Source organism: Homarus americanus, unplaced genomic scaffold, assembly GCF_018991925.1.
Source record: "Homarus americanus isolate GMGI-L3 unplaced genomic scaffold, GMGI_Hamer_2.0 scaffold31037, whole genome shotgun sequence".
In the NCBI taxonomy this organism is placed as follows: Eukaryota; Metazoa; Arthropoda; class Malacostraca; order Decapoda; family Nephropidae; genus Homarus; species Homarus americanus.
In genome coordinates this window covers 14154099-14179517 of record NW_024722227.1, presented here as the reverse complement: position 1 = coordinate 14179517, position 25419 = coordinate 14154099, and the positions used below count along the sequence as shown (strand labels likewise).

At 39.5% G+C, this 25419-nt stretch overlaps 2 protein-coding genes across 2 annotated transcripts; both read left to right on the top strand.

Annotated features, from left to right (window-relative positions):
* The first annotated feature begins 2338 nt into the window (after positions 1-2338).
* Positions 2339-23417, top strand: LOC121862614. The gene is made up of 4 exons (XM_042360931.1): positions 2339-2417; positions 18407-18517; positions 18659-19126; positions 23071-23417. The coding sequence occupies exons 1-4, from the start codon at positions 2339-2341 to the stop codon at positions 23415-23417; spliced, it is 1005 nt and encodes a 334-aa protein (XP_042216865.1).
* A 67-nt stretch (positions 23418-23484) lies between these two features.
* On the top strand, positions 23485-25029 carry LOC121862613 (extensin-like). Its single transcript, XM_042360930.1, has 5 exons — positions 23485-23558; positions 23822-24042; positions 24175-24389; positions 24453-24697; positions 24828-25029. Exons 1-5 carry the CDS (start codon positions 23485-23487, stop codon positions 25027-25029), a joined length of 957 nt encoding a protein of 318 aa, XP_042216864.1.
* The last annotated feature ends 390 nt before the right edge of the window (positions 25030-25419 follow it).

Sequence of the window (25419 nt, the reverse complement as noted above, 5' to 3'; positions counted from 1 at the left end):
GAGCACAATTTGTATCCTAGTAGAGGAGGAGGAGGAGGAGTGTGGAGGCATAATTTATCCTAGTAGAGGAGGAGGAGGAGGAGGAGGAGGAGGAGGAGTGTGGGAGAGCACAATTTATCCTGGTAGAGGAGGAGGAGGAGGAGGAGGAGGAGGAGGTGTGGGAGGCACAATATCCTGGTAGAGGAGGAGGAGGAGGAGTGTAGGGAGGCATAATTTATCCTGGTAGAGGAGGAGGAGGAGGAGGAGTGTGGGAGAGCACAATTTATCTAGTGGGGAGGAGGAGGGAGGAGGTGTAGGAGAGCACAATTTATCCTAGTAGAGGAGGAGGAGGAGGGTGTGGGAGGCATAATTTATCCTAGTAGAGGAGGAGGAGGAGGAGTGTGGGAGGCACAATTTATCCTAGTAGAGGAGGAGGAGGAGGAGGTAGGGAGAGCACAATTTATCCTAGGAGAGGAGGGAGGAGGAGGAGGTAGGAGAGCACAATTTATCCTAGGAGAGAGGGAGGAGGGAGGAGGGGAGAGCAATATTATCCTAGGAGAGGAGGGGAGGAGGAGGAGGTAGGAGAGCATAATTATCCTAGGAGAGGAGGAGGAGGGAGGAGGGAGAGAGCAAGGTTTATCCTAGTAGAGGAGGAGGAGGAGGAGTGTAGGAGAGCATAATTATCCTAGGGAGAGGAGGAGGAGGAGGAGGTAGGAGAGGCCAATTTATCCTAGGAGAGAGGAGGAGGAGGAGGAGTGAGGGAGAGCATAATTTATCCTAGTAGAGGAGGAGGAGGAGGAGTGGGGAGAGCACAATGAGTCCTAGTAGAGGAGGAGGAGGTGTAGGGAGGGGCACTGTAGGGGAGAGAGAGGAGGGAGGAGTGTAGGGGAGAGCACAATTTATCCTAGGAGAGGAGGAGGAGGAGGAGTAGGAGCATACTTTATCTAGTAGAGGAGGAGGAGGAGTGTGGGAGAGCAATAATCCTGGGAGAGGGGGAGGAGGAGGAGTGTAGGGAGAGCATACTTATCCTGGGAGAGAGGGAGGAGGAGGTGGGGAGAGCAATACTTATCCTTAGGAGAGGAGGGGAGGAGGGAGGAGGAGGAGAGCATTATTTATCTCTAGTAGAGAGGAGGAGGAGGAGGTGGGGAGAGCACAATATCTTAGTAGAGGGAGGAGGAGGAGGAGGTAGAGACACACTTATCCTAGGAGAGGAGAAGGAGGAGGAGTGTAGAGAGCACAATTTATCCTAGAGAGGAGGAGGAGGAGGAGTGTGGGAGAGCAACTTAGAGAGGAGAGGAGGAGGAGTGTAGAGCACAGTTTATCCTAGGGAGAGGAAGAGGAGGAGGGGTGTAGGGAGAGAGCAAGGTTTATCTAGGAGAGGAGGAGGTAGGGAGAGCACAAGGTTTATCCTAGGAGAGGAGGAGAGAGCAATACTTATCCTAGGAGGGGAGGAGGAGGGAGAGTGTAAGAGAGCACAATTTATCCTAGGAGAGGAGGAGGAGGAGGAGGAGAAAGAAGCAGAACAGTCAGGGAGTGTGAAATAAATCGAAGAGGAGAAAAGGAGTCGAGTAAATTTAAATATATATAGAAGAAGAAGAATCAGGCAGAATGACGGTACATCAGAGGAAATGAATTTGGGCCTGAATGAAATCAACATCTTGTCGGAAAATGACGTGTAAATAAATATATCAAAGGAGAAGTAAAAGAAAATATTTTAAAGATAAATATATAGTAAAACAAAAAGCAATTTTTAAGTGAAATATTCAAGATGAAAGAGGAAACATTCTTAGAGATAGTTGCCAAGTGTGAAATGGAGTTCTGTATATTGAACTAGATAGAAGACAAGAAAGATTAAAGCAATGTATATTTAACATTATGATAAGTCGAGTGAATAGAGATATATGTGGATGATTGAAAGAGACAGGGAGCCGGGAAGATTGCAATTTATCAATGGAGAAAGAAATTGAATCAAAGAACTAAAATACGTATAAATAAATTCGGGGGTGATGCATGAGGATGGTTGCAAGAGAATCACAAGGAGATCTGGCTAACACAGGAGGAAGGTCATGAGGCAGTGACGTCTATATATCAGAGGCGAAAAAGAAAAGTGTCAAGGAAGATGGAAAACAGAATGGAAATAAATATAAGGATCAGCCAGGGGAAGAAATGTATCAAGGAGAAGTAGTGAGGAAAAGTGAAATTCAGCCAAGACAAAAGTCATAGAAAGGAGAAAACAGAGAGGAGAAAGAGAGAGAGACAGACAGACAAAAGAGGATAAACATTTTTTTTTTTTTTCTTTTTTAAAATTGGCTGGGGAAGGCATTTGTGATAAATTAATTATCTCCTGAAGGGTAATATAATGTACAGAGTGTTCCTAAGTTCAGGCTACACCATGGATAAAATAGATAACGATATAGGTTTTTCATACACGAGAGAAGGTGAGTATAATTTCACACTTCAAAGGCTGTAGGACTGTAGGTTAATAGGTTATACTATGGCAACAAGGAAGAGGACAAGGTATTAAACGACATAAAAAGTGTGCAACTGAATGGTGAATGATGATGACATTCAACTAAAGGGGAAAAAATGAACGGAGGAAATGGTATGATAGGGAAGCACGTGTGTTGGAACTGAGGTTGAAAAGAAGGGGGATGATGAATTAGATTTTATTATTGCACTAACCATGGGCAAAAAGGAGGAAAGGGAGAGATAGATCGTGGCGTGAAGGGAAGTATGGAGACAGTGACAGACTGGTAGCGAAGACACGAATAGTTTTAAAGTGAAATTAGTCTTATAGTGAAAATATTGAAACACTACACATGTGAGAGTGATATTTCATGTGAGGGTGACATAGCTGCTGTAAAGAATAAAACAGTATACATTGGAAATGGAAGGGACATTGTTTGAAGGCTTAGGGTTTTGATGGTGAGAAAATATAAAGTTTAAAAGACTGATGTTATTTTGGGCTGTGGTGGTAACTGACAAACTAGAACGGATGTGGAGGAAGGTCTTAGTTGATAGTTGTAGAACGGCTCGTTAAACTAGGAACAATTTGTTTTTGTTTACTCTGCTCTAACAAGGTTACCGGCAGTAATAAATTTATTATAACTTTCCAGGTTATGGTGATCTCTCCAGGCTTGTTTAAAGTTCATTTGTCCTTTGTGAAATAATGGCTGATTCAGGGGGAGGACTCATGTTTTTTATAAGGATAGAATTGGCGACCGATTTGTTATTATTACCACCAAAGTTTGAGGAGTCCGTAACTTAGTACCAGGTGAAATGGGAGAAAAGTTTCACAAATCATCCCAGTCAGATCATGTTGAAGGTGAAAAAGTCAAATGAATCTATGCATGTTCCTTCTTTTGTGTGTAAAGGAGTAACATAAATAACAATACAAATTCCAAAATATTGTTGTGATATTAAAAGACGTAAAGCCGAGAGAAGGAGGAAGAAACTTTGACGGTATAAGTTATGGAACTGCCATTAACTTATATAATGTATACAATGATGATAAGTGCATTCTTATTGATAGAAGTAAAAAATAGCAGAAGTGTACTATTATTAGTAGTCGTAATAGTAGTGTGTGTAATAACAGTAGAAGCAATGACAGTAGTAGTAGTTGCCACAGTGGAAGAAAAGATATTGGCAGTAGTAGGGGTAACACTAACAGCTGCAGCAAGTAATGTATTGGTAACATTGGGAGTGAGACAAAACAGCCGAAATAAGTTCAAGGTGCAACTGTGTCATATGGAGGTGTCATAGACTCATAAGGAGGTGTCATAGACTGTCATGTGGAGGTGTCTCAAGACTATATCACGTGGAGGTGACGTGCACCACTCTCTCCCTCCAATCCTTCACCATGATAATTCCACCACAGTGTTATATTTACCAAGTGCATCATCAGTGTCGCTCTGACCCTGATAGGAAGTTATGTTCTATTTATTACTCCAAATATCCCAGTAAGAATGAGAGGAAGAGAGAAAAATGGTCGCTGCCGTATTTAATAGTGGTCCCACACATGTGATCCTGGTTCCTGCACATGATGATAAATGGAACAGAATGTAAAACACTCATTAGTTCTTCAAAATACAATACATCGGGCCACTCCGACAACGCGTGGGCTGAACCATCTGCGTGGCATACTGCTATCACTAAACTCATATTCAGTATTATGGCGGCCAACATATCGAAATGGCGAGCGTATAAAAGGATACTCAACAAAATTATTTAAAAAGTAAAGTACTGGATTACAGAAACTACGACTCTCATCTGTATAGCTTCGTATGATAAAAGCAAAATTACTCTGATGCCAATTAATCTCTCACAGATGCCGACCGTGTTATTGGAAATTAATTAGTTTGGCAGCAGAGTATAAGCTTACATTCTCTTTGAGTCCTAATACACAAATCCAAGGTAGTTCTGGGGGATGAAAGATGGTTTAATGGCTTGATAGGCTAAAAAAAAAATTACACACACACACTCACACTAAATTTATATTCTTATTACATTAAGCTGGAGGTGCGATTATGTGGACCTCTGTTGACTTGTACTCACACAAAAACTAATTATTAGAACAGGAATACATGAACATGGTAGGGTGAGGAACGTGTACATGATGTGTGACGGACAGGACACGTACACAATATTGGCGAATCGTGTTGGAGTACATTACAGTGTTAAATAGAGCATCTGGGAAATGTTGGACAGCATCTCGGCAGTCTCACACAATGCCTCGCCTTATTCCTCGCATCAACATACATTTTTTTATCTGATAATCTCGTGAGGAAGAGGATAGAGGAGAGGGATGAGGAAGTATAAAAGAAATTGGAAAAGGAGAGAGAATGAATTAACAATGGAGAGAGAGATAAAAAAAAATAAGAAACAAGAGTGTGGCAGGTGAGGAATGATATAGTTTATCTTTTTTTTTTTAGTGTAACAAATTTATTGACAAAGCTTGGAGTACAGTTTGCCTATTCTGAGTAATTCAGTCAGGTCTTGACACTGAGGTGGTATCACTTCTCACTGCCACGCAGGACAGAGGTTCATACACAAAGAAATACATCATATTCATTAACAGTATATATATTATATATAATAATATATATATAATATATATATATATATATATATATATATATATATATATATGCAAGTAAATCACTGTAGGAGCGGCTAATCCAAGATGTGAATTACACGAAAGCGCTTGAGAATTTCGCGTTTTCTTGTTTCTTAGTGGTTATCAGCATATATATTAATATATATATTATATTATATATATATATATATATATATATATATATTTTTTTTTTTTTTTTTTTTTTAATCAACGACCTCACCAGCCAGGACTCGAACCCTCGACCTACTGTGTGGGACCAGGGAGCGCTACCGACCATGCCACAAAGACACTAAAAGCAGTTCTAGACTATGTTATATTTCACACAAAGCCTGTTCATTGAGCTGATGGCGCCGTGAACCTCCCATTGGGAACTGCCCGTGCCATTTATGTGGATGTCAGTCGCATTTTACCCAATCCAGCTGGTATGAAACACGAGGTACCATATATACTTCATTTTTAGTCCATATAACACGCGGACTTTGAACATATAATGAAGTATATATGGTACCTCGTGTTTCATACCAGCTGGATTGGGTAAAATGCTAGATATGTCTGTATCCTAGCCTAATTTTGGCCACGACTACATCACATTGTCTGGTTCTGTCCTTATGCTGGCCATACCGGTACCTCTCGTCACAAAATTTGCCATATTTACTAATGCTACAACTGCCAGGTCTCTCTGCACTTCTCAGTTCTTCTAGATCAGAGTTCATGATTCTGACTTGAATGTTTTTAAGTACAGCATTAGACAGGCCAAGGTCACGGTCAACATTTTCTTTCTTACATGCCTCATTGGCCAGTCTATCAGCACCGTCATGATACCTAATTCCAACATGGGACGGAATCCACACAAATTCGATACGAGAGTTGTTCACATTGGCAGTTATCACATTTCTTTTAATATCACATACAACTTTAGACATAGAACCTGACGGGCTGTTCATTGATTTCAAAGCACTTTGAGAGTCACAGAATATCATTCCACCTCCATTTTCTTTAAGGTAGTCTGTGGCTAAGTAGATTCCAGTTAGTTCAGTTTGTGTTGTGCTGGACCAGTTATTCAGCCTTTGCTTGTTTGACACTATCATCTCTTTTTCTTTATATATTACAATTGCACAGCCTGTTCTACCTGTGTTTGTCTGCACAGAACAATAAGCATAACATTCACTTGATTTAATACTCTCTATGTGTCTGTTTGCTGTCTTTACTGTAAATTGTTGATAGTGAATACTTTCATCATTGTGAGTTTTGATCCATTTACAGACCAGACCATTCATCAGAGAAAAATGAGAGGGGAAGAGAGGGAAACAGAGAGGAAGGAAGACAGTATATTGCTTGAAAGTGAAAAAGGAAAAAGTCAGGGTTTAGAAGAGGAAAGAAGGTTGTAACATAGAGAATAAGCCACTAAGATACTGAGGGAAGAATGGATGGGACTGATAAGGGAAGGGATCAGGATTGAATGAGAGAGAGAGAGAGAGAGAGAGAGAGATGGGGGGGGTGTAGGAAGAACGGACGGATATAAAAAGATAGAAGTGAGACAGGGAGGCAGAGGAAAGAAAAATGAAATATAAAGGTGATAAAAGAGAGAGAGAAACAGGGGAAGAAAATTGGGACGAGAGGAGAAGGAAGGGAAAGAGATAAAAAGGAGAGTGGGGAAGGAGGCGAGTGAGGAAAAGAAGGAGAGACGGACGGAGGGAGCGCGATAAAGGGAAGCTTCAAATGAGGGAGTGAAAGAAATTTTTAAATGAAATTGGGAGGAAGAACAGAAAAAGGCAAGGGATGGAAACTAATAAGGGAGATGAATGTTGGGTGACGAAAGAGATGGAGGCGAGTGAAGAAGAGAAAGAAGGAGAAGAATGAGGGAGGGAAGGAGAGAGGGGGGAAAGGAGGGGAGTGAAAGGGAGATGGAGACAAGTAAGGACGAGAGGAAGGAGGAGAATTGAGGGAGAGTGGAGAAAAACGCAAATGAGGAAGAGATGGAAGGGAATGAGTGGGGCAGGAAAGATGGCATTTGGCTGAGTGAGAGAAAGAGGTGAGTGAGGGATGAAGGGAGTGAAGGAGATGAGGTGATATAGGGAGAGGAGGAAGAAGCGATAGAGAGGAAGAAGGGGGCAAGTGACGGAAGGGGGCAAGTGACGGAAGGAGGCGAGTGAGGCAGAAAGGAAAATAGGTGAGTAAAATTATTATGGCTGGGAAGATAACGATAACGCTAAATATATATATATATATATATATATATATATATATATATATATATATATATATATATATATATATATATATATATATATATATATATATATATATATATATATATGAAAGTTAGAGGGAAACGTTGTCTTTTTCAGAGGCAGCGGACGCCAGTATCTTATAGAGACAATGCAATGCAATAAGCACCTAACTAAGTGCCTCACCCAGGTAAGTCGAGGCAGTGATGTGAAGAATTTAATGCTTCAGTCCTTGTTTTGTCTGGAGCTCGTATTTTATTTTTATTTAACAGGGATACCTAGATTCATATATTTTTAAAAGCTTTCATAGCTATGTATTTTTTCAAGAAACGTGTTAATAAATTGTTATCAAGTCTTTATTTAGCAAAACTAGATAAACAAGAGACCTCTTGATAAATGTATATTTTATATGAATTGTATTTTCTTAATAATGTTAACGTTTACAATACATCATTATACCTCACATACTCCACCTGATGTGTCCTGGACAGTCGTACTCGAGAGTGAGAACCTACGGACTCATTTGCCTTTGATTTTAAAACACTAAAGACTTTCTGGTGCAATAATTAACAAAAATGAGAACTGCATTAGTTTTCAAACTCTCAAAGAGTATCTTAGTTTCAAGCAACTTCTCGAATAAGATTTTAATCCAATTTTACATTTTTCCAGGAGCTTTCCTTCTCAGGCAGAGAATCTCTGAGGAAGAGACGCTGAGTCACATCCCCAGGAATCCTTTGTGATAATAAGTGTGTCGCAATGATTGAAATTATTATAATAGTGATGGAAGTAATATTACCATCAATAATATTTATAATAAGAATGATAAATAATATAGACGGCTACATCTTAAAGTATCCAACCTCATTTTATGTTCTATATATACTGTATCTTCTGAACATAACCAAAGTATTGTAAAAATAAAAAATAAAATTTGGATTCAAGTAAAACGAGATACCGATACCTCACCTCCGCTCACTAAATGGACCTGGCAAGAGTAGGGATCATTCCATGGTTCTCAATCCCTCAGAGATATGCTGGTATGGACCGAAACCCTAATTTTGCCCAGAAAATATTATTCTAAAAACTCGCCTTATGCACAGGCTTAGTTCTCCTGAAGTTCTCTCCCCACTGGCCTACTACCTGAAGAAGCTAATCTTAGCGAGACGATGGACTTCAGTAGCAGATATGTATTGTTGAGAACTATTTATACTTCAGTATCTAAAATTAGCTAATAGTTTTTTTTAGGATCAGTTTTTTATAGAAAATATTTTTATTTTGAACAACTTCTGCTTTAACTTAGTATAAGAGAATATATTGAACTTTAACTTATTGATAATTTCACCCAAATCTCTTAATGCCAAAGTAATTTTCCCAAACTTTTGGCAAACGTCCCTGGATAATGCAACCAATCACAGGACGAAGAATAACGGGAGTCTAACGTATAGCCAATCCCGGACGTTGTTTTATCCGAGGGTGACTGACGTCACTTGTGGCGTTTCGCGTCTCCCGTCCCTGGAGAAGCAGGGTACTGGCTAACATTGGCTGTACAGTACCTACCTAGAGAAATATTTCCAGGTTTGAGAAGACAATAGGAAACGCTGTCCACCTACCGAAAGTTGATGTGACTATTTATATTACGTGGCCATCAATTTAATGTACACAAACATGTGGAGGGAATTCTACTGTAACTGTTCACTTTACACAGAGAAAGATTATACAAAGTGACCTAACTTTGCTCAGGAGAAATATTCGTAAAAAAATGTGTACATAGTAAATTAACTTTCATGGTATAAACAGAATGTGTAGAAATTTACAATTAACATTGATCACATTTACCTAAGTTTCGCTCGCGACCTTTGTCTTTCATCACATCAGTAGGTTTGACTTTTGTGTCTTCCATACCTTAGCCATATAGGGTCAAAGGCATGGTAATTATTGTCATAATAATGAAAAACAAGAAATGAATCCATTTTGGGGGTCTTGAGTACGAGGGCCACCTAAACTGTATGTTGTTTTTTATTTTATTATAGATTTATAAAAAAAAAAAACCTCCTGACTGTTTTCAATATCCTAACTGCAGGTTTAGGTACCCTTAACTTGTGGGTGAACTGGGGGTACTGCCTCGCTCAAACAGGTAGTGGAGTGATTGCTGTATCCACTCGGTCCCCGAATCCCTAGACCTATTGTAACCACACAAATAAATAAACGAAATGACAGTGGGTCGCGTATACTGCAAAAATGACAAACCAATATCGGTTAAAAAAAAAACAAGCTCCGCAGCTGAAATCGATAAAAAAAAACCTATTCATCAGTTTAAGGTTCAATGTCAAATAACACTAGGAATATTTATTTCACTGTCATTTCATAGCCAAGACAAGACTTCTTTTTATATTTTTTGTTTCTGGTCTTTATCAGTATTTAATGGGGTCAAAAGTTAATTAAATAACAGTTAAACATATATTTAGATCAATTCAATTTAAACTCGGCCAAAATAAGTTTTGCTTTGGGCCTCGGACACTGAATTTAAATTTTTGTTTTGTCATAAACTAAGATCTAAGATAAAAAAAAATGCCTAATTTGAGGGATGTGGTGAATCATTTTGCCATATATCAATTAATACAAGCAGGACTTGCCACAAAGATGATTTTAGATAGAGGCTTTAAATCGTGATAAAATATGTTGGAGTTAAATTAATTTATATTATTTTAGACGGGCCAAGGATTATTAAAATGCACATTATGGGTTTGGGGAATAAGACTCCGCTACAGTTCAATTAATTTTCCTCAGACACGATATGAAGAGGCCTTGCTGCAGTTTTCTTACACTAGGACAAGGGTCATAGGTCACCAAAAGGTCATCAAAAATTCACAATACTGGATTCTTGTCCCATTATTCCCATATCTATTGATCGAATGATATAGAACATGGTACACAGATATTTTCGTTCAGTCCCAAAACGAAATATAGAGACTTGTATTTTCTAGATTTTCTGTCATTTTTCTGTGATCAAAGTTCACTATAACATGCACAACCTTATGCTTCAGGTCCATTTAGTGTCAACCATGTAATGAGGGACTAAACGTGGGGGACTGGGTCATGTTTTATGAGCTTATGAATGCTGGCCTCATTAATGCTTCATATTCAGGTAATCTCAGTATCGTTTACCTCGGGTGCCACTGTTAAAACATCATGATAACAGTCTGTGATTAACAATACTCTGTGATAGTAGAGGGAAAGGATTTATCTCTACCCTCTGTTACTTCTACCATCTTAGGCAGCAAAACAAATAGCAATTAAAAAATAACATTTACAAAAATAACATTGAAATTTTATAGTAAGGGAGGAATGGAAGACGCAACTAATTACCCCGTCAAGAAGTTCTGTGCTTGTGGCCTGTCTGTGTCGCCTTCAGTAGTGAACCCTGAGTTGGGAGCTGAGCTGTGTTAATTAACGAAGCCATTTCTTTATGTTGTCCTCAACATTTTCTTCTTTCTTACATACATTTAAAAAAATCTTTATTATTCCTTTGAATTTTTTTTATTGTTATTACAATATATATATATATATATATATATATATATATATATATATATATATATATATATATATATATATATATATATATATATATATATATATATGTGAGGTATAGCAAAGAAGAAAACACGAAAACACTTCGTGTTTTCTTTCTTCCTTGTGGTTATCAGCATATACCTACATCACGCGCACCTACAGTGATTTACTTATATATATATATATATATATATATATATATATATATATATATATATATATATATATATATATATATATATATATATATATATATATATATATATATTTTTTTTTTTTTCGTGGTCGATTTAATTGCATTTTATATTTGTTCAGCCAACTGTATAGGACCATACTGGCTGACCTTGTTTCTCGATAGACAAAATTTTAATTTCGACTTTACGCTACACTTCATCAACACAGATTACGTCTAATAACTAGTTAACGTTACTAAATCCTGACACTTTTTGTCAAGTCAGCTGCTCTGTAATTTGGTATCATCATCACCACATCGTAAAGTTATATTCATGTAAAGTCTACTAACATTATAGTCAGCTTTACTTAATATTTCACCAACCCCACATAATTGTATCAGATTCCTGTCATCAGTGAGAGCTAAGTCTAGGATATTATCACCCCTTCTTGGCTCATCCATAACTTGGCTTAAAAATAACTTTCTCTCATGTTGATTAATTTACTTCTTTCTTGATCACCAGGTAAGTTGTTATAGTTTATGGCCTACCTGGATTTTCAAAATCATCATAATTATCAAAGAAAGAGTCTGGATGTGTGTAATAATAATAATAATAATAATAATAATAATAATAATAAAAATAATAATAATAATAATAATAATCAACGGTTTATTGAAAGAGCATGGCAGCCGGAATTCTGAAAATATACAGTTACATAATTGGGGAATGGGTCTCTTGATTTACAAATAATATACAAGTAACATAAGTGATACAAATATGTTATAGAATAACTAGGTGGGAGAAGCTCAAACTACAGGGCATTTCAACATAGTGACAGTGCAAAAAGAAAGATTAACTGGGAGTGAATACACTGGTTGATTACAAGTTATTTATATTTTTTTACATTGGTTGGGACTGGGCTGTTCTGACAGCGATCAGTTCGTGCTCGTATGGGCTGGATGCGGCTGTGGTGTCGAACAGCAATTCTCGGACGAGGGATCTCGGGTGGTGGTAGGAGCCGGTGTCGAGGATGGTGCAGAAGCTTCTCACCAAGTTTGCAGATGAGGTCGTGGTGATGGTCAGTGAGAACCGAGAGGGTCAGTTCATTGAGCGCTTCTTGATATGTGGAGTAGGAAGGGGAGAGAATAATCTTGCATGCCCTCTTTTGCATCTTTCCTAGGTGTTTACGTTGTGTGGCATTTAGAGAGGAAGACCATTTAGGGGAGGTATCGGTGAGCTTGGGAAGTATGAATGTTGAGTAAACACTGAGGAGCATGGGGGCAGAAACTCCGAGGGACTTGAGTCGGCGTAGGAGGTGGAGACGGAAACTGGAGGATTTGACAACTTCACTGACGTGTGGTTTCCAATTTAGTTTGTTGTCTATGGTGACGCCGAGGAGCTCAGTGGAATCTACAACCTGGAGTGTGTTGGGACCTAATGTAATGGAAGGGGGTGGGACAACGTCGGAGGAGAGATTGATGTGCATAACCATGGTCTTAGTATGGTTGGTGGTGACGTGGTTGCTGGTGGCCCAGTTTTGGAGACTGTTCAATAAATCCTGAAGGGCGGTATACAGTAGTCTGGAGCAGAATTGTTGACACTGATCCCAATGGTGGAGTCGTCGACATATTTCCAGCGAGCAGGGGTTTCTCTTAGGGCATCATTGATAAGCATAAGAAGCATAGTGGCCCCATCTTGGTGCCTTGGGGGCGACACAGGTGAGTGACTGAAAGGTAGAGACAGCCCCTCGGAAGCGTACAGCTTGGCGTCGGTTATTGAGGAAGTGTACGTGTGTGTGTGTGTGTGTGTGTGTACAATGAGGCAGAATATGAATGTGAAAAATGACTAAATCAATGAAAATAAATATTACAGAGAGTCAGGAATAAATAAATGTTAAATTTAATAAAGATGGAAATGAGGCAATGAGCTATTTCAAATATCTGGGAGTTGATGTGACGGTAAAAAAAAGAAAAAAGATGAATGATAAATTCAGCCAAAAAGCAGAGAAAGTTAAAAACGTGATTATGAAATGAATAGTGTAGGTGGAGAGAAAATGGGGTTGTACAGGGGATATTTAACCAATAGAATACACAGAATACAGACAGAATACAGAAATATGAAAGTGATGAGGAAGTGAAGGAAGTGCTAGGCAGAGAATTGCTCATGAAGCATGGATAGGATGAGAAATGGGAAGTGAAAGGTTAGTAAAATGGGTGTATAGAGTTCAGAGGTGGATAGAAAAAAGGAGGAGGGAAAAATAAGGAGATGGAATAATGGGGAAAAGACATACTAGAATTAATGAGGATCAACACCCAGTTATGAACACATGTTATGGGTTCATTGTGCGAATACTAACTCAGGTTTGGTTTATAGCCATCCTTTAGCTAAGTTCTTTTTCACATTCAAGGTTTTTATACTTTATGATTAAAAAGATTTTGTATTACCTCTTAAGTTTTAAGAATTAGTTGTGGTGTTACCTAAGGGTGATGGAAGAGGAAAGGTTATCCCTCCGACTCCTTATCCCTATATGACTTAATTGGGCAATTTAAAGTGACGCATAAGTTCTATTTTGTTGGTAAATTTAAAATATCAATGTTTGACTTTAAATATTCTATGATTCTAACATTATATGAAGATTTCCAGACCCTACTGTTGTATGTTACAATAATTGGTCTCAGAGACTTTCTAATGCTTAGAAAAATAAATCACTGGCAATCTTAAGGCAACGCTTTCATAAAGCCCACGAATATACTACCCAAGTGAGTTTCACCAGGACAGCGGATGACGCGGTACGGTCTTCTTTGAGGAAACGCTATTTTGGACAGCTCAGCCGGCCAGGAAGGCGCCCACGTTGGGACACTTGTACAAGTGGTTTAATACTTTTTCTCACTAATGCCTTCCTGTTTCGCTCCAACCGACGGACCTGAACCCCATGGGAGATGTATTCGCCTCCAAGTCCCCTCCGGGAAATACCTCCCTTCCTCCCAGGAGTGAGATACGAAAGAAGGCCGCGGCTTATCCCCATCCCGCTGACTCAGCCTGGAGCCCGTGACCAAGCTGAGGGTCCACATACTGTACTTACTTATATTCCCTTCACAAACTTTCTGCATAGGATCCAACATTGCGGGCTCTTGTAGAGAGAGCAGGTGGGCTTTACATATCCCCGCTTAGTCACAATCCGCGACATTAACAGTAACACTCAAAAGAATAACATCGTAAAAAAATAATTTCGTCAGCAATCACTACACCAACAATTTTTACTTCGCCAAGATGCCACGAAACGTCAAGTTGAAGTACAAATATAAAGAAAACAGAAAATTGGAAAATTGTGAGTGATGAATAACTTAAAAATACTGCACAAGGAGAGCTGAAGACTATAATACCTTCATCATATTTTTCTCACTGATGGTGGATTCAGCCACACCTGTCAGATAATAGAGGAAATAGAAGAAAAACTACCATCTAAAAGAAGCTGAAATTAAAGATTTAATTCACGTGAAAAAGACAAAATTTTAAGACACCAGCAGGAGAGAGTTTGTACAGTCTTCAAACACTGCTGGAGACAGCTGGTAACTGAAAGCCGTTTGTTTACGTAGTATAATATAATACTGAACAACAAAGCCCAACCATTAAATTAAGCAACGGGGAACTAAGTAACCAATCATCGATCACTTTTACATTTATTCATAATTTTTACTATGTACCATAGTAAACAAACGGCCTTTAGTTGCCAGCTTCTCCAGCAGTGTTTAAAGAATCTTGAACAAGACTGTACGTATATCAATGGGACACTTTTGGCATTTAACATGTCTCTTAACTTCTGGCCAACAACACTTTGCAAATAAAAAATAAATAAAAAAAGCAATATCTTACTACTGAAATATAATGAAATAAAATAAAATGCAGTTTGGAACACTGAACTTGTGACTGTTGGCAACTCTATGATGGCAGCCATATTATCTTTTGACTAAATGTTAGAATAGTTCTTTAAAAAATTCCAGAATTAAGAAACGCTGAAAATAAAGTAAACTGGAATTTTAAAACAGTATTTTCGATGAATAAAATAATTTCGCGGAACTTTTTTTGTTTACTAATGTACAGACGTTCAAAAAAGTATCTGAGACGTGGGGTCAAATGGATGTCAAAACGAATAATACAACCCTGTAGTATTATTCGTAAGGTTGGTAAGCGTGAGTAGGTGTAGGTGCCGCAACTGCTTATAACCAGAGTAGTTTATCTTTATAATTACAAGTATCCATCGACATGTAAATTGTAAACATTGTATTATAGTCTTACCTGTATGAAACTAGTATAACACCAGAGATAGCATGTTTGATGCCCTATGTGAAACACAGTATCGACCACAGATTATAGTTGGCATGGTGCTATGAACCCAAACAATGTGTTCAGGACGCGGGAGGTGGTTACACCAAATTTTAATTCAATAAATGTGAGATGCCATTACTGTTTACCTTACCTATTAATATAACATACCCTGATAGCTAATACATGTATACATACCAAATGCTACGTATGGATATAACAGTCAACATATGCATTTAATTGTTGTTGTTGCACAGTGGAACATTTAAGCATTACCACGCACATATTGTTTACTGTATGTGTCTAACATAGATAATGTCTATTTAGACTGTCATTCCCTGTTAATATAACCATATTGATTATATTCATATGAAACACGTTAATGATAAATAGCAAAAAACGTCTTATATATTACATGGCAACCATTGTGGCATGCAGGGCCACCACCTTTACGCCTGGTCCTCTACCATTTCCCCAAAACATTCGTCCCTTTGTTTCATATTGTCATGAACAATATTTTTCAGATACTTTTTTGAGCGACTGTACAATTACAGATTGCAATGCAGACTCTATGAAATGCCAGGGACTCTCGAGAGCTCTTACCTGCACACCACATCACTGTAACGAGACACACTAACGAAAAACAATGGTGTAATGATTACGTTATTGGGCGTCATTTCGCATTAAGCAATTTAAAATACAACTCATTTCTCGCTCTTATGAATTTAATAATGCTTCGGGGTTCTGGTTGTGTTTATGTCTGGGTAATATTTGTTATTACAGTTAATTATAAAAGCCAAGCGTCACTGTTAGCTTAGTGGGCAGAGAGATTTTTTTTTTTGTGATATACTAATCCTATTTTCCTGTTTATTGTTACATGCAGAACAAAGGTCAGAGTGTTCTGCCTGGATTACATCCCATTGAAGTATTTTTGTGGGTTTAATTTTTAATATGTCCAGTGGTTGGTCTAGTCATCTCATTAGTACTGACCTACACCGAGTAGTGTGTTGAATAATGTTTTGTTACTTTTTATGTAGATACAAAAACACAGTGCAAAAAATAATTTCTTCTAGGTTAAACCATACTACTCTATTGATGAAAAGTCTGGGGGTATCATATATACCTTTAATAGAATGTCTCTCGATCATCTCTTTTTGTAACTATTATTGCTAGCGTCACATTCCTTTATATCATTTGTGTAATTAATGTGGTGTAGTCATTGTATTTGCTTTAAAAGAATTTACACACTGTATGTTAGAATTACCATTTGTTTCAGAGTCTATAGTGTTTACCAGAATAATAATAGCTTTCGCTCAGGAGATGCTGCGATCGTTCTCTCTCTCTCTCTCTCTCTCTCTCTCTCTCTCTCTCTCTCTCTCTCTCTCTCTGCCAACTCTTCAAACAAATTTTTCACCACTGCTCAATTGTTTCATATGATACAAAATGGAAAAACTGGGAATTATAAACTGCCCATTAAACAAATACGCCGATTGTTCATATTGCACATCTCAACAACTGCAACAAGAACAATAGACAGACAAACATCTACTTTCACTACAAACGAAAGGGAAAGAGAGACGTATACCACACCCCAACAACAAATGCGATGACTTTCCTGCATAAAAAATAGCTCATTAGAACCAAATATGAAGTAGAGATAACCAAACCCAGGGAGAAGGACGAAAACATATTAACAAAGAAGGAGACTGATGCTGCTAAATTGTTAAATAACTTTGAAGTAACCACAAGATTTAACTAAACGAAGCCAAACACTAGCAGGTGAACATTATACATATTTACATAATGAATATTTTACCCCGATAAGGTACTGGACAGGTAAATGCCAAATGTCATCCTTAACAAAGAATACAATTCCATAATAAAGTTCCCGGATACCTTACTTTCCAAAACTTCTGAACTGAAAAAAAAAATAGCCCCAGGAACCGTAGAATATCAGCCTTTACACACCAACAATAATAAAATACGAGATAAACAAGGAATTTACACTACGGCAGAGAACCTAAACTACAAGTGGTTCAAATAGAGAAGAAGGGAACACGGTCAAAGACACACTACTGTACAATAAGGATGTAATGAGACAAGACTCAGATAACATACACAACACTGAACGAAGACTAAGGTTATTAAGAGTTGTGATCTATATGTTGTAGCCCAAAAGTTGTAGCCTATATATTGCATCTATATGGTGTAGTCTATGTTGTAAGTTGTATGATGTAGTCTATGCGCTGTAGTCTATGTGTTGTAGTCTATATGTTGTAGTTTATATGTTGTAAGCTATATAATGTAGTTTATGTGACGTAGTCTAAGTGTTGTAGTCTATATGCAGTTCTACGTAAGACCAGAAGCACAAACGCTAACAAAATATATATTGGAAGAGACGGCTCAATAAAACCGGGAATGAGAATAAAACACTTCACTTGTGAACAATTTGCTCGCCACTGTAAAGCTGAACCACTATTATTACCTGCCTCATCCATTATTCTACAACATAAATTACAATACTAGACCACCCAAAAACAAAAAACAAAATAAAACACGATCGCTAAAATACGCAAGAAATATCACCCTGTAGATCCCCTCTTTAAAATCACCCACGAATAACCAACCATAACAGAACTCAGGTGCCCGAGCTACACCTGATCAAAACACTCTTATTACCACCATTTTGGAAGACACACGATGCACGAAACAAAAGTAATCAATAAAGGGATCGAAAACACTACTATGAAATAACAATGGTATAATATCTCTCAAGAGGATTTAGAGGGAGTTTATCCACTACCAAAAATATTTATTGACTTCTACGGACAATTCTGCTGACTATACGTAAACACGAGACAACTTGCTCTTAACCTCAGTCATTTCTAGATATTAAGTACACATGCTTTAGAACCAAGTAAACACTCTAAAAATCAATAAACAATCTCTAGAAACAAGTAAACTATCTCTAGAAATCAATAAACAATCTCTAGAATTCGATAAATAATCTCTAGAAATCAATAGACAATCTCTAGAAACACGTAAACAATCTCTAGAACCCAGTAAACAATCTCTAGCAAGCAGTAAACAATCTCTAGAAATCAATAAACAATATCTAGACACAAGTAAACAATCTCTAAAACCCAGTAAACAATCTCTAGAAATCAATAAACAATCTCTAGAAACAAGTAAACAATCTCTAGAAACCAGTAAACAATCTCTAGAAATCAATAAACAATCTCTAGAATTCAATAAATAATCTCTAGAAACAAGTAAACAATCTCTAGAACCCAGTAAACAATCTCTAGAAATCAATAAACAATCTTTAGAAATCAATAGACAATCTCTAGAAACAAGTAAACAATCTCTAGAACCCAGTAAACAATCTCTAGAAAGCAGTAAACAATCTCTAGAAATCAATGAACAATCTCTAGAAATCAGTAAACAATCTCTAGAAATCAGTAAACAATCTCTAGAAATTAGTAAACAATCACTAGCATTCGATAAACAATCTCTAGAAATCAGTAAACAATCACTAGAAATCAATAAACAATCTCTAGAAATCAGTAAACAATCTCTAGAAATCAATAAACAATCTCTAGAAATGAGTAAACAATCTCTAGAAATCAATAGACAGTCTCTAGAAACAAGTAAACAATCTCTAGAAACAAGTAAACAATCTCTAGAAACAAGTAAACGATCTCTAGAAATCAATAAACAATCGCTAGAAACAAGTAAACAATCTCTATAAACCAATGCACAATCTCTAGAAATCAGTAAACAATCTCTAGAAATAAGTAAACAGACTCTAGAAATCAATAAACAATTTCCAGAAATCAATAAACAATCTCTAAAACCCAGTAAACAATCTCTAGAAATCAGAGAACAATTTCTAGAAAGCAATAAATAATCTCTGGAAAAAAGTAAACAATCTCTAGAAATCAATAAACAATCTCTTGAAATCAATAAACAATCGCCAGAAACAAGTAAACAATCTCTAGAAATCAATAAACAATCTCTAGAAACAAGTAAACAATTTCTAGAAATCAAGTAAACAATCTCTAGACATCAATAAACAATTTCCAGAAATCAATAAACAATCTCCAAAAACAAGTAAACAATCTCTAGAAGCAAGTTAACTATCTCTAGAAATCAATAAACAATCTATGAGTACAGGTAAACAAGGTCCTCTCTACATTTTAGATATAAATTGAAGAAAAACAAAAGGAAAAAAAATGATCAAGCATTTTAAGGAGAACGAGTTAATATATCTCGTATTTCAGAAAACGAAAATGAAGAATAAATTACAAATAAAAAAACTCTAAGTAGCTATACACAAGAGAAAATAGATATGGCAACACTGTATGTAAAAAGTTCTTAACATTGACGATGATACAACACAATACTCGAATACTTAATTATCCTGTCACACGAAATTACATTATTCCCCCAAAAAATCACTAATACCATACTCTAAGATATAGTAAAACCCTTTGACAAAGTATAGCAAACATGTCTTCTAACACAATACGAAAAGGTTTTATATAATTACCTGGCGACAGAGAAACATACGTCAACATAGGTGTACCTAATCATGCTGGCCAACCATATCAAGGGGGATGCTTCGTCACCCACGTTTATTGTTATTTATTTACACATCGGCTGCTCCACCACCAACTCCATACAGCGAATGTGTTGTGCTTGTCGACGACGAGACCCAAATAATGTAATAGTCAAACCCAAAGCCATTGTATACAGTCACACTTGTATATGCCATTAACAAATTGAATATAGAAAATATAAAACATACATGAATACAAAATCATACATACAATCAAATTCAAGTCCAAAGAGTAAAGCAATTACCCATTGAACTTTCAGTCAGAGTTCTTAGATCGTCATTTAATTCACAAGTTCAAATTAAAAATAAGTGCTCTTGTCCAGCCGAATTGTTTCGTAATAATAATAATAATAATAATAATAATAATAATAATAATAATAATAATAATAATAATAATAATAAAAAGCATTTGCAAAATTTGAACCTAACGGGTTAGTCTTAGGGAAGCCTCCACAGGCTTATTTGGGACAGGGTAGATACAGCACAATTTACATAACCTTTGGTAACATTAATAAATAATTAAATTTATCTTTTATTAAACCAGATATAAGCATTGTCAAAAAATCACGTGTATACCGAAATATTAACAAAATCCTCTTCTGGAATATTTGTAGAGTACATATCAAAATTGACCATCACTGAATTATTATGAGTCATTCGTAATACCTTTGACAAGTTATATGAACTCTCAAAAGTATACAGATTCGTCATAATTGGTTGCAAAACTGGTACAAGAATTTTTTTTTATAATCTATTGCAAGTATCTGTTTTGAAAACTTAATTAATCTCTCATTTAGTTATATGATGTAAAGATAGGAATTGACTTCTAGTATAGCGTTATGAAGAGCTAAGCTTTATGGGCATAGAGTGAGCAACCGGTTTCCTTAAACAGGCTTAGATACGATAATATTTCGTCACTTCGGATATGTTTTCCAGTTTCATATTTTCCGCAACTATTTTGTCCGGTAAAATTTTTTTTTTAATATTCGGCTTTTCAAATACAGTAATATAAAAAAGTGTTCGTATAAACTGGCTGAACCATGTGAATTTGTTACGTGTTCATCACTCCTGAAATTTTCAGTATTCTGATGATGGATAATGTTGTCCAAAACGTCAATAAAGAAGATTTAGCAGTTTCATCAAGTTTCATCCCGTTGCTTTAGTTATATATATATTTATATATATATATATATATATATATATATATATATATATATATATATATATATATATATATATATATATATATATATATATATATATATATATATATATATATATGTATTAACAACAACAACAATAATAATAATAATAATAATAATAATAATAATAATAATAATAATAATAATTAACAATTTACTGAAATAACATGGCAGCCAAAGAGCTGAAAACATACAGCCAACAGAGATGATACATAATGGGGAATGGGTCACTTGACTGGCAAATAATATATACTGTAAGTGACATAAGTGGTACAAATACACTACATAACAACAAGGGAGGGGGAGGGCGTTTAACGGGAAACTTCAGTACAGTAACAGTACAAAAGTAACTAAGTGCTCGTATGGGCTGGCTGCGGTTGTAGTTTCGAAAAGCAATTCACGTACGTGGGATCTCGGGTAGAAGCAAGAGATAATGGCAAGGATGGTGCAGAAGCTTCTACCCAAACTTGCAGATGAGACCATGGTGATGATCAGAGAGAGCCGAGAGGGTCAGTGTATGAGCGCCTTTTGATATGTGGAGTAGGAGGGAGAGATAATATTGTGTGTGTGTGGACGACAGTAGACTGCCAAAGCAGCCACTTTACAGTCACCTAACGAATAATATATGGAACACTGGTAGGCAACTGAAAAGGTATAAGGATAGTCTTAAGACAAACCTGAAAAAGTGCCAAATCGACCCCCTCACCTGGGAGACGATCATTCCACACTGTAACGCTTGGAAGAGCACCACACGAGAAGCAATCAATACTTTCGCATTCGCCCGACTGCATACCGAGGCGAACAAGCACCAGAGCCGGAAAGACGCTGTCGCCGCCCCTCCCACACTAGACGTAGCCCTCCACATGTGCCACATCTGTGTACGACCCTGCCGGTCCCGTATCGGCCTCTTGAGTCACCCCAGAGTTAGTTGTACCATAGCTGGATGATCGTCATACTCGATTTCGAGTGACAGAAAAGTAGTAGTTGTTGTAGTAGTAGTAGTAGTAGTAGTAGTAAAAGTAGTAGTAGTAGTAGTAGCTTCTGCCCCAATGCCGACAACTGCTGCAGATATTGACTATGAGGCTACAGTCACTGAATGCCGCATAGATCTGCGTCTCAACTAATTCAACACAGATAGGATAGCTACTTATGTATTAGGATATTTAATATTAAGGTAATAAAATGGCGGTGAAGGTATGGCTATTGGGGGAGGCTGGAGGCCACGTTTAAAAAAAAAAAAGTAGTAGTAGTAGTAGTAGTAGTAGTAGTGTGTGTGTGTGTGGGTGTGTGTGTAATAATAATAATAATAATAATAATAATAATAATAATAATAATAATAAACGGTTTATTAATAGAGTTGAAGCCAGTGGCTGAAAATACACAAACTTACATGTGATTTAGACATAATGATATGCGTTCAACACATTTACAGGGCTGTACAGAACATAAATCGGGAGCTGTTTATTATTTTAACAATAGATGGGATGGTGCTATTCTTATATCTATCAGTGTGGACTCTTGTGGGCTGAATTTTGTTGTCGTGGCGGACTGCTCGAGGTGGGCGGGGAACTGCAGGTGTCAGTAGGTGGCGATGACGAGGATGGTGCAGTAGTCCACTGCCAAACCCTGCTAGTGCGTGGTGGTGGAAGTCACTTAGGGATATGTGTGTGTGTGTGTGTGTGTGTGTGTGTGTGTGTGTGTGAATGGGTTTCCAAGCATATATATTAATATCAGTTTAACTGCAAAAACACGCCCTGTGACACACCTGGGGGGCCACCTACAGCAGCAGGTCCTGTGACACACCTGGGGGCCACCTACAGCAGCAGGCCCTGTGACACTCCTGTACCACCTACAGCAGCAGGCCCCGTGACACACCTGGGGGTCACCTACAGCAGCAGGCCCCGTGACACTCCTGGACCACCTACAGCAGCAGGCCCCGTGATACACCTGGGGGTCACCTACAGCAGCAGGCCCCGTGACACTCCTGGACCACCTACAGCAGCAGGCCCCGTGATACACCTGGGGGTCACCTACAGCAGCAGGCCCCGTGAATCACCTGCAGCCAGCAGCAGATTTCCTGTACCACCTACAGCAGCACGTGATACACCTGGGGGTCACCTGCAGCAGCAGGCCCACACCCTGGACACCTGGGGGCAGCAGGCCCCATGGCACCCTGGACCACCACAGCAGCAGACCCCGTGACACACCTGGGGTCACCTACAGCAGCAGGCCCCGTGACATAGCAGGACCACCTACAGCAACAGACCCCATGACACTCCTGGAGGACCACCTACAGCAAGCAGGCCCCATGGCACCTCCTGACCACCTACAGCAGCAGACCCCGTGACACTCCTCCTACAGCAGCAGGCCCTGTGACATACCTGCAGGACCACCTACAGCAACAGACCCCATGACACACCTGGAGGACCACCCAGCAGCAGGCCCCAGACACCTGGAGGACCACCACAGCAGCAGGCCCTGTGACACCTGCAGCAGCAGGCCCCGTGACACACCTCACATACAGCAGCAGGCCCTGTGTGACCAGCAGACCCCTGACACTCCTGACCACAGCAGCAGACCCCGTGACACTCCTTGACCACCTACAGCAGGAGACCCCGTGACACACCTGGAGGACCACCTACAGCAGCAGACCCCGTGACATCCCGGAGGACCACCAACAGCAGCAGACCCCGTGACAATCCTGGAGGATCACAGCAGCAGCCCCGTGACACACCTGGACCACCTACAGCAGCAGACCCAGTGACACTCCCGGAGGACCACCTACAGCAGCAGACCCGTGACACTCCTGGACCACCTACAGCAGCAGGTCCCGACACTCCTGGAGGACCACTCACAGCCCAGACCCCGTGACACCTGGACCACCTAGCAGCAGACCCCGTGACACCCTGGAGGATCACCTACAGCAGCAGACCCTGTGACACTCCTGGACCACCTAAAGCAGCAGACCCCGTGACAGACCACCTGCACCCTGTGACACACCTGGAGGACCACCTACAGCAGCAGACCTGTGACATTCCTGAGGACCACCAACAGCAGCAGACCCGTGACAATCCTGAGGATCACCTGGTGACACAGACCACCTACAGCAGCAGGTCCCGGTGGACCACCTGCAGCAGACCCCGTGACACTCCTGAGGACCACCTACAGCAGCAGGTCCCTGACACTCCCCGGAGGACACCACAGCTGCAGACCCCGTGACACCCTGACCACCTACAGCAGCAGAGCACTCCCGGAGGATCACCTACAGCAGCAGACCCCGTGACCTGCTGGACCACCTACAGCAGCAGACCCCTACCCCAGCAGCAGACACAGACCACCTACAGCAGACCCCGTGACACTCCTGGAGGACCACCCACAGCAGCAGACCCTGTGACACACCTACCAGACCCCTGTGACCACCTCCTGAGGACCACCTACAGCAGCAGGCCCCACCTGGAGGACCACCTGCAGCAGCAGACACCGTGACACTGGAGGATCACCTACAGCAGCAGGCCCGTTTCACTCCTGGACCACCCACAGCAGCAGACCCCGTGACACCTGGAGGACCCCTACAGCAGCAAGCCCTGTGACACACCTGAGGACCACCTACAGCAGCAGGCCCCTTGACTCCCTGGAGGACCACCTACAGCAGCAGACACACCTGAGGACCACCTGCAGCAGCAGACACCGTGACACACCTGAGGATCACCTGCAGCAGACCACCTACAGCAGCAGACCCCGTGACACACCTGGAGGACCACCTACAGCAGCAGGCCCTTCACTGGAGGACCACCTACAGCAGCAGACCCTGTGACACACCTGAGGACCACCTCAGCCTCGTGACACACCAGGATCAGCAGCAGGCCACGTGACACTCCTGGAGGACCACCTACAGCAGCATACCCCGTGACACACCTGGAGGACCACCTACAGCAGGAGGACCACCTACTGCAGCAGGCCCCGTGTTACACCTGGGGGACCACCTACAGCAGCATTCCACATGATACATCGGGAGGCGTGGGTGGGGGAGGACCTACCTGGGGCAGGTGCTGGGCAGAGGAGGAGCAATAGTAAGAGCGGCAGGCAAGCAGGGATGTGGTGCCTGATGGTGGTCATGGTTGTGGGTGTGTGGTGCTTGGTGGTGGTCATAGTGGCTGCCTCACCACACTCACCTCCACCACACACCACTCCTCCCACACTTTCA

What these genes read in the sequence shown, in the direction of transcription:
- LOC121862614 (XM_042360931.1), top strand. Translation starts at nt 2,339, where the DNA reads ATGTACAGAGTGTTCCTAAGTTCAGGCTACACCATGGATAAAATAGAT. An exon ending in TTTTTCATACACGAGAGAAG is followed by an intron (nt 2,418 to 18,406) that starts GTGAGTATAATT and finishes AATAATCTCTAG; the next exon opens with AAATCAATAGACAATCTCTA. An exon ending in TAAACAATATCTAGACACAA is followed by an intron (nt 18,518 to 18,658) that starts GTAAACAATCTC and finishes AATAATCTCTAG; the next exon opens with AAACAAGTAAACAATCTCTA.
- LOC121862613 (XM_042360930.1), top strand. Translation starts at nt 23,485, where the DNA reads ATGACACTCCTGGAGGACCACCTACAGCAAGCAGGCCCCATGGCACCT. An exon ending in CACCTACAGCAGCAGACCCC is followed by an intron (nt 23,559 to 23,821) that starts GTGACACTCCTC and finishes GACCACCTACAG; the next exon opens with CAGGAGACCCCGTGACACAC. An exon ending in TGGACCACCTACAGCAGCAG is followed by an intron (nt 24,043 to 24,174) that starts GTCCCGACACTC and finishes GACCACCTAAAG; the next exon opens with CAGCAGACCCCGTGACAGAC.